At 36.1% G+C, this 10,235-nt stretch overlaps 1 protein-coding gene across 2 annotated transcripts in view; it reads left to right on the forward strand.

The window, feature by feature from the left end:
* The window catches only part of coro2a (coronin, actin binding protein, 2A), a 45,784-nt gene extending 37,154 nt beyond the window's left edge, over positions 1–8,630 (forward strand). The window contains exons 5-12 of one of the 2 annotated variants that reach the window (XM_024289649.2): positions 1,707–1,886; positions 2,857–2,973; positions 4,507–4,611; positions 4,704–4,800; positions 6,490–6,602; positions 6,699–6,789; positions 6,943–7,193; positions 7,349–8,630. In XM_024289649.2, the coding sequence (XP_024145417.1) occupies positions 1,707–1,886; positions 2,857–2,973; positions 4,507–4,611; positions 4,704–4,800; positions 6,490–6,602; positions 6,699–6,789; positions 6,943–7,193; positions 7,349–7,486 (1,092 nt within the window). In that variant the 3' untranslated portion in view covers positions 7,487–8,630. The remainder of the gene's footprint in view (positions 1–1,706; positions 1,887–2,856; positions 2,974–4,506; positions 4,612–4,703; positions 4,801–6,489; positions 6,603–6,698; positions 6,790–6,942; positions 7,194–7,348) is intronic. The other variant, XM_024289650.2, reaches the window with a different exon arrangement.
* The last annotated feature ends 1,605 nt before the right edge of the window (positions 8,631–10,235 follow it).

Below are 10,235 nucleotides of genomic sequence, written 5' to 3' on the forward strand. Positions count from 1 at the left end.
TATCCCACTTCTGACACCAGATGAGTTTTTTTTTTATAAACGTTAACAGGAAATGAGAAAAAAAAAACTGGGAGCTGCATTCATTTTAAAATACATCTAAGACTCCAAACAAGCGCTAACCTCACATTGATTTTAGCTGACTTTTATTGCATTTAAATGCATGTATTTGAACAAAAATGTATCCAAACACACATGCATCTATGTGAATTCTATCAATATTTTGTTTTATTAAAACAAGTCTTTTGTTTCCTTTAAGCTACGTATGCATCAGGCATGAACGTGCTTTTAGCACATGGTGGACCTACATTTGGGAAAGGCTTGGTGCAAAATTTTGAAGTGGTGCAAATTTTGTGAATCTTGCTCCAGGATTTTTATTCACAGTTTTACTCCAATAAATGAAATACTTTGTATCATCTAATTCTGCCCGACACAGATCGCAGATATTAATTTTTTTCCTTCATGATCAATTTTCAAACGGTTCGTACTTCCTTCCCTGATTGGTCAAAGTTCAACTGGTTTAACCCTTTAACACCTGAGGCGTCGCCGGTGACCCTCAAACACAAAATCTTCGACATACTGTAACTTTTCTCCTTCAGAATCGGCTGGAACTGCATTGATCGTGTTAACAATTAAAAAATTACAGGAAATCATTGAACATAAATACTGGTGCGCTGGTGTTAAAGGGTTAACGTTCATTCATTGGCTGTGCGTTTTGTACGTAGAGCCTGAAAATGAACCTAAAAACTTGCGTAGGGACACGTGAATGCGAGAGTTTTAATGCAGAAGCCCATAGACTTTTCATTGATAGCGTGTGTTTCCAAACCTGCTGTGAACGTAGCGTCATGTCAGCCATCATCAGGCCTGTTGACCCTACAGAGTGAGAGATACATCAAACCTTAGGGATTCTTGCTCTGTATGTGTTTGAAAACTCTGTGCAGACAGATGTGCAGCAACAGCTGCCCCTCTGAGATCACTGTTTCAGTCTCTCTTTGTTAGCGTTGTGTTTAAACACAAATACCAGACCTGCAAACTGCTGTGAAATTCAGCTTTTAATCAACCTCCTGATCTTGATGTGAAGCACCTGGCTGCAAATCCGGACAGTTTTTTTAAAAGAATTTTTACTCTGTTTCAAGTTTCTTTCATTGTTTTACTACTATATAAAGACACAATGCTTCCCTCATTTTAAAACCTGGTAGAAACCTGAATATTCCTATTAAATCCCAATAAATCCTTAACTATCACACAGCAGAATAATTTATATATATGTGAGTACACTTGTGCATTCTACTTCCCTCTGAGGTGAGGAACGACGGCTCAGAAAGCTTCAGCTTGTTTTTTAGACACACAACCGAGTGGAAAAGCATGAATTCCTTTGAGATAAGAAAAGTATGTACTGTTGTGCCCATTTGCACAACTTTTGAGTACCACTCTCTAGGATAGTATGGCTCTAAGCTCAACTTTGAATCCGTTTCTGCTGGATTCTCTCTTTAAATCATTTTCTTGAAGATCACAGAAAAGAGCCTAGAGTTTCTCTCAAAGTCTGACAAATCTTTCACTTTTACTATGAAATAATAAGTCATCCATTAACTAAAACCACGTGGGCCTTTTTTTTCCTTTTGTCTCACTCCAAGCCACGATGCACCCAATCCGACATGCTATCCGAAGGCCGCTTTGCTGAATTTCTGTGCTCTTCTTCATATTTCAAGGTCATGATTTGGAACCTGGACTCTCCAGAGCAAGTGATAAAAAACCCAGTGCGGACCATCATGCACCACTCAGACGTGGTCCTGTCCATGTCCTTCAACACAGACGGCAGCCTCCTCGCAACCACCTGCAAGGACAGGAAGGTCCGGCTAATGGAGCCGCGCACGGGAAACCTGCTGCAGGTATTGTGCACGGTCAGAGGTCTATAAAAGGACTTCATCAGCTTATCTTGAGCAGCAAAAAAAGAACAGCAGGTTATTCTGTGCAATCTGATAGAAATATGCTTCATGTTCTCTGTTAAAGAGATTGTTTAGCACCAGTTCTCATATTATCCTTCCAAAAAACGATTTCAAAATAAAAGCAGAATTTGTCTCTAAATTATCTTTTCTTTCTCTTTCCCATAATTAAGATTCCCATGATTAATAATTAGGATATGAACAACATTTTAGAATAAAAATATTTTTTAATAGATTTTATAGATGCAACTAGTCATTTTTAAGGGGAAAAAAAGCTCTTTGGGAACATTTATTGAGCATCAATGCTTGTTGTGGAACTCAGAATTGACTCAAAGAACCAACAAGACCAAAAGAAAATCCCATTACAGCAGCTTTTAAAAGAAGAAAATTATGTTTTCATTCCTAAAATCTAAGAGAAACAATGATGATAAACAGTGTAAATATTAAAAAAAGGAAAAATGTGAAATAATTTGGCATTTCTTTAAAATTGCTTTGTGTTTTCTTAAAAAAACATGAAAATCTACAGTTGTATTTAAAGTTTGTAAAAATCATGACATGTGGTGGTACAGAAAAATAAAGAAAAAATAATTTATCTGTCTATTTAAGAGCCCAAAAAAACACAGTCAATATGAAGGTGACAACTTTTTAAAAAAGAAATAACAGGATAAATGTATTTTTTATATGTAACAACTGTATTAGTAAGTTTCTCATGTCATTTATTACCACTATTTATGGCCTTTTATACATTTCACTCCTTTTTTTTTCTTAAAGCGGTGTACATCAAACGAAGGCTTTCCCCAACAATCGCACAAAGATGCAAAGAAAACATGACTTGTTGCTTAAAGTACAGCGACATGCTCAGATATTAATCACGCCTGACTCATTCTGACTCACATATTGTCTTCTGGATTTGCAGGAAGGCAACTGCAAGACGCACAAAGCGAGCAAGGTGTTGGTCCTGGGAAACATGAAGATGCTTGTCACAACCGGCACCTCCCGCTGGAATGAGAGACAAATCGCTCTTTGGGATCAGGTGAGAGAAACTGACAGTGCAGCAAAATCGCTTCGCAGCTGATGTAAAGACGACACTCATCAAGCCAAAAAAAGCATGATGGGATGTGTGAACAGACCTGTTTGGGATCAGGTTATTTGTTCTTCATCAGTAGATTTTCTTTAAAAATGAAATAAAATCTGCATATTTCAAGAAAAAAAATCTTCTCAAACTATAATTATTTTGCAATAAAAAAACTTTATTGATAGGATTAATTCTCTTGCAGGACATAAAATAAGATCTTTTTTTTTTTTAAAAAATAGGGTATTTTTAAAGTCTTAAGATTCAGCTTTTGCAGATGTTTAATTGTGAATAGACTTGTTTTTCCAGTGCAAAAAAGTAGAAATATGATGTACTACTATTAAAATATATACTTATTAAATTAAAAGCACAGCTTGTAAGGAGCGTCTCTCAGTTTTAGTCAGTTAAGCCCCCAAAAAAGGTAAAATATTGGCATAAAAAAGGCTTTAAAAAGGGAAAAACAGAGAGGCTGAGACGTTTGTGTCTCAGAATGATTAAAACAAAGGATTTTTTTAACCAAAGGAGGGTAAAGTTACTGCACAAATAGAAAACAGAAAAGCTTTTTTACTACTTTAGGTCAAAATAAAGAAGACTTTTGTGGCTTTATTTAGTCTTTGATGGTTTTTCTGCTTAAAAATGCTCAATTTTTTTGGAGATTTCTTTTGCATTATATTACACAAGTTACTGAGCCTACAATAAGTACATTATTACTGGAGGTAATCCCTTGCACTGCATCTTTATTTTACTGCTTTACATTACTTTTGTACTGAGTTAATCCCCACACTGGTAGCTGGAAAAATGAATTTATAGACAGAAAAAAGGTAAATAAAAATTATCCTGAAAGTAAGAAACAAACTAAAAAAAAAAAATAAAGGTAAGGGAGCTTTAAGAATTTAAATTAGATGGCTATTTAGTTAAATCAAATTCATATTTGTATGAAAGGATAGGAAATGTCTTCCAGAAATAACAATAAATCATTATTTTGCTTTGCTCATCATCTTTGTCTTCTGTTTTTATTTTTTGACGACAAACTTGTGAACTTTTGAGTTTTTTTCAGTTATTCTTTAACTCTTTCTGACAGGAAAAAAATAAACTCATGAAGAAAACAAAATACTCCACGTCTGAATCACAACTCTGCCCTCTAGTGGACAACAAACAGAAGTGTTTCATGTCATCTGTTGACTTAAGCATGTGCGCTTGTGAATGAGTAAATCCAAAGTTATTTTCCTCTGGAGTGTGTCATCGCCCGGCACCTGCTACTTTGTGCGCTGGAATGCTGTGATGCTGGAGAGTGTATTGTAAGTGGGGGATTAAGGAAAAGCGTGGATTAGGGATTGAGTGCTCACAGCGTTTAATTCAGATCTGCTTCCTACACTGGAGGGGATTAAAATGATGCAGTGTTTTGATATCCGTGTGATTTCCTTATTTGCTTTAGATTTCAGTGATGCCTTTTTTTTATTTTTTTTTAAATAAACTTTTTGCATCTTCTTGTAGGATGATCTGTCCGTGCCTTTGCTAGCAGAGAACCTGGACGGTTCCTCAGGTGTTCTCTTCCCTTATTATGACCCTGACACACACATGCTTTACCTTGCTGGAAAGGTGAGACCACTGAATACATCAAAAATAATAATTATTATAAAAAAGCAACACTTTATTCATACGGATTTTTTTTTTATTTAAAAAAATTTCAGGGGGATGGAAATATCCGATATTATGAACTCAGCTCGGAGAAACCTTACATCCACTACCTGGCTGATTACCGCTCACTTCTACCTCAGAAAGGAATGGGTAAGAAACACACACAAAATCTCCAAGGTCAGGTGCAGAAATATAATTAATGCTCAACTGGTATTTGAAAGTCGTGTAAGCAAAGCTGCTGTGCAAATGAGCCCTCCCTCCACTATTTGAATGTCCGAACCAGCTCATTGGAGTGTTGAGGGTTATGTAAAAAGTCTGTAAGCGCGCTGAAATCTTCCCTGTTTTAGATTAGAAAGTCTTCCAACAACAAATCCACACCTAATTTTATTCTGCAAAACTTTATGAGATCTTTGACCAGACGAGGCTACAAGCTGACTTTCTGGTATTCCCAGCTATCCTGATACCAATAGAGGTCTTATGGTTGCTTGTTTCTGTTTTTTTAGGAAGTCTGCATGAAAATTTCAAACCTACGTTAGAGGAAGTGAAACTATCATTTCACTGAATTTTGCAACTAATTTGCACTTTGGAAAAACACACTAGAAATGTAGAGCAAAAACTATTTATTTATTATTAATATATTTTTTTAAAAGTGTATTATTTTTCAGATTCTTAAACTCATACAAGTTCTTGCAGAAAGTCTCAGTTTGCAATAATTAAAAATATACAAATACATTTTGAAAAATGAAGTTACTAATAAGAATGTAGAGACATTTTGATGAAATCTGAAAAATTGTTAGATATTATTTAATAGAAAATGAGTATGTATTAGGGTTGTAAAAAAAATGTTGATTTATTGAAATATTGCAATACTTTATTTGGTGATACTTCTATCGATTTAAAATACTGCCAAGGCAATATTTAATGATTATTTAAAAGCAAACATGTAGTTCAGTCTTACTTTTGTTTTCCACTTAAATATTTCCTAATTTGTAAAAATAAAAGCACTTGGGTAAAAGCAACTTGTTTATGAGATACAGTTGCAGTGCTTAATGTTCTAATTAGGTGTGTACCTGGTGACATGATACGTATCCAGATACATGTCTGACGAAACGATACTTATCACGATATATCCCAAGACTGTACTAGAACAATTTTTCCTTTTTTTTTTTTTAAGTATAGCTTAGAAAAAAACTCTACCTGAATATTAATATGTGTCTCATTGTAATACAGTAAAATGGTCAAATTAATTATGTATATAATTGCAACTGTATACTGATGCTGGCAGCTATGTGGCATGGAGTTTCAGTTCGGTACTCATCCCAAGTAAAAACTAAGTAGTACATGACATATAACTACAAACTGACTGAACATTTGACTCAAGCTGGTTCTTGCAAGATCTTGTTGTTTTGGTCGCACTCTAGACCTGCTCAAAGAGGCTCAGTGTGCTGTGTTGCCAACTAGCAGTCGAGGTTTAGATGAAAAAAAGTAAGACATTGAAGGACACTCATAAATAATTGATTAAATATTGTCTTGACAGCATTTAAACCGAAGTTTCGCCAACAAAATATCGCGATACATCGCTGAATCAATTTTTCTCTACACCCCTAGTTCTGATTATTAAAATAACATGTATTTTAGAATTTTACTTATAGAAAAAGTTTATTAATATTCAGATAATTCTTAAGTTATCATTTAAAAAAATTGTAAAATATTGTCTGTTACTGTCTTGGGATATGTATTGTATCATGACATACATGTACATCATGTGTATTGTGATACATATCGTCTCACCAGACTCTTGCCAATTCACAAACCTAGTTTGAATGTTTTTTCCTGCAGCTGCGATGCCAAAGAGAGGTCTGGACGTGAGCTCTTGTGAGGTGTTCCGGTTCTACAAACTAGTGACAATCAAGAGCCTTATTGAGCCGGTTTCTATGATAGTGCCTCGCAGGGTAAGAGCACAGAAACGGAGTTTAAAAAAAACAACATAAGTGTCGCTACAGTGAGGTTTGTATGAACATTTAACATTTTCCCACATGTACTTCTAGTCGGAATCGTACCAAGAAGACATCTATCCGATGACGGCAAGTAACAGGCCGGCTCTGACTGCAGACGAGTGGCTCAGTGGGGTCGACAAAGGTCAGAATGAAATTTGTGTTTAGAACAAGAAGAAAGACAAATGTTCTTTAATTTTTAATTGGTGATGTGTTGACCTTTTTTTAAAGGACAAATCATTTCCTATATCAATTCCAGTGTGTCATCTTAAATGTGATGGTTCTTCTGCTCTCACAGGTCCAGTTCTGATGTCTCTAAAGCCTGGAAGCCAACTACCAGAGCCTCATTCAGACATGAAGGGGCTGGCTAACTCCACGGACACTCGCAGGTCTCAGAGTAGACCGGGCATGCTGCCACTCGCCTATATTCAGGACCGACCTGAAACCAAAGACGCTAAAGAGGCCGCCGGACACGCGGAAGACGACAGGACTTCACTGACCAACGGGGAGGACCTTGCACTTTGCTCACCTCCTAAGACGGAAAACGAGGTGCTTCTTTTGTCCTTTTTGGTGTTTAGCGGGGGGAGATTATCACTTTTAAATGTGAAAGTTTTTAAGTTTGAAAGATGTTATTTTTTTCTCTCTGCATCCATCCACTAACAATTTGCAGTCCTTATTCATGCTGTCTCCGTGTTTGTCCACAGCTGCGTCAGAAGTTCCACAAGCAGCAGGAGGAGATCCGGCGGCTACGGGAGCTTCTCGGCCAGAGGGACGTGCGCATCAAACAGCTGGAGTTAGAGATCAAGAACATCAAGAACTCCCAGTCGCACGGCTCCGCTTAAAGACTTACCTGACCTGCTGAGTCACCCACCCCTCCTCCTCCTCCTCCTCACGGGACACTTGCATCACTGCTCAGCACCCCCTTTTTCCCAATCCACCTTGTTTCTGGTGAATTCCTCGTCTTATAAAGAGCCCTACATGCTTGCTGCACAAGGTTGATTTTAGCCTCAATTTTTATGCTTTTTTTTCCAATTCTAAAGACACAGACTTTGTTCACACTGCACCTTCTGACCTCTCACTTGTTTCGTTTGCTTCACACCTATGCAAGTTTATTGTCATTTTCTATGCTTGTAGCTGATATCAGGATGATTGATGCCGTCGTGACTGAATGAGTGTCCATAAGCGCAATTGTAGGGAACAGCTGTTGCTATTTTTGATTGTAACGTAACACTGAACATATTTTCTATGCCGTTTTTTTTTTCAATATTTAATCTACTGTAAGTGGAAATGTTCAAGTCATTGATGTGTGGATGAATGTGAGCAAGGATGATGAAACCCAGATGTGTTCCACTTTTTTATTGTTATTAATATTTCTGTTTTTAAGTAACTGGAAATCTATTTTACAACGTCAGCCAAATCAGTAACGAATGTCGCGTACAAGTCAGAAACCAAATATTTGTATTTATTTTGAAATACAGTTAAAGGAAATACGGATTTAATTAAGGATATTAATTCAAATGTGTTCTCTCTCTCTTTTTTTTTTTTTTGAAAATAACAACAAATGCTGAAACCCAAAAAAGTGGTGTTTTTCTTTTTTGAGATTTTTTTAAAACATATTTTTACATTTCCAATCAGACGAATACTACATCTCTGGGGGGGTTGTTTCTGTTGTAAAATTATATTTCTTTACACTTGAAAATTTTCTTTGTACCTTTTTTAAGTGACATAATGGTGCTTGAAATGTAAAATTTAGAGAATACAATTTTAAAGTTAAAAAACAAGATTTTCATCTATTTTGTTAAAACAAAACACGTTTTTATTGGTGACTGCAGCAGGAGGCAAAGAAGCATCCAGGTGCTGCCAATCAAAACTGATGAATTGATCATCAACAGGTGTGAATGGAGGTTTTTCCCTGAACATCACGTATGTAGTACGATGACAACAAATGTAGTTTTAGAGAATCTATCCTTTCTATTCCCCATATTGTTTTATAATTATACTAAAGCAGATAAGAAACTTTAGTCAGGCACATCCCTACCATTAGGCAAAGGTAGGCGGCTGCCTGGGGCCCCAACACTTTTGGGGCCCCGAGCTGGAGACTTAAAATATTTCTAGAATAATTTTCATGGCCATCCATATTTGACTCTGTTGCAATGAAAGGAAAAACAAAAAATCATAAAGATGGCATAAGACTGCTCATGTGAAACATAAGAGAGACTCTTCACCAGAGAGAAACTCTTCCAAGAATTTCAAAATAAAATAAAATAACCAGCTGTAGTAAGTAAAAAAGCAAAGAAATTTAAATCTCGAAGAGAAGATGAAGAAAGTCAAGAATTTAAAGACTGGAAAGGCAAAAGGAGGTTTAGAAAATTGTAATTTTTAGATTTTTATTTTTTTACACTGCTCCAAAAGTTATCATTTTGTTCCATCATTTAAGTGTATTTTGCCTTCTTTAGTAAAACCTGAAAAATGTGAGAAATTACATATATTACGGACGTTTTACCCTGAGAAAGTATATTTAAAAGAAATGATCAATACAACCACTGCAGAGGGCCCCATCTTATTGTTCGTCTGTGGCCCTCAAACTGAGTCTTCCACTGCCTTTAGGAATAAAGGAAATGATGCAGTTTTATATTCTATGTGACTCGGTGCTGTAGAGCGTACTCCCTGAGACTAAAAGGTCATGTGTTCAAATCCCCAACTGGGTCATACTTTAAAAATTACTCTAAAAACGGGAGTCCCTGCTTGACACTAGGCATTAAGAACTTGGATTGGATTTTGTTATTTACAGTATTTGCTAACCACTTATTATCTGCGAATAATCACAAAATGAAATTCACATGACGTGACATCGCGCCAAACCATGGATCAAATTGTACGCTGATCTAAACCAAAAAAATATCAAGATTAAAGTACTAAAAACCGACTGAATATTTAGTTATTATGTAGATAACCATGGTATAAGTGGGAAAAGAACCCAATGAAGTGTTTTAATGCACGCTGTAGGTGACTGCACCGCTTAGGGAAAGAGAAAGACTGCTGCTCCGAGTGGTGTGATTAATTTGCGTTAATAAATATTAATGTGTTAATCATAATTTGTTAATCACGTGGGTTAATGCGTCAACATGCACGGCCCTAGCAAAAAGTCACAGATGTTAGTGCACTGTGATGATTCTATGCACCTGTTAATGACCAGCAGCCTTTTAAGGTGGACATTGTGACCATATCAGTAGATATATGCAGTGTGTGCAGAATATTTTCTATCGAACTTGCTTCAGATTTGTTTTCTCTGTAGTAAGGAAGGCGGGATGTGCAGAGTCCACAAAGCTCCAGCTACACAACATGTTAAAGCAAAAGTGGACTTCTTTACATACATTTTTTAAAAACGTGAGACATCTTGTCATACCAGTAACAGAAACTTGACTGATGCAGACTGATAAAACTTGCCTTTTATTTATATTGTTTTAAACATTTGCTACTTATTTTGAGTTTTAAAATGAAATATTTCCAAAATTCCTACAAGAAAAATGGCGACTTCATTTAAATGTTCTTTGAGGATTCATTTTCTCACAACCTAAAAGGTTCAAATCA

This window comes from Oryzias melastigma, linkage group LG1 (assembly GCF_002922805.2).
Source record: "Oryzias melastigma strain HK-1 linkage group LG1, ASM292280v2, whole genome shotgun sequence".
Classification (NCBI taxonomy): Eukaryota; Metazoa; Chordata; class Actinopteri; order Beloniformes; family Adrianichthyidae; genus Oryzias; species Oryzias melastigma.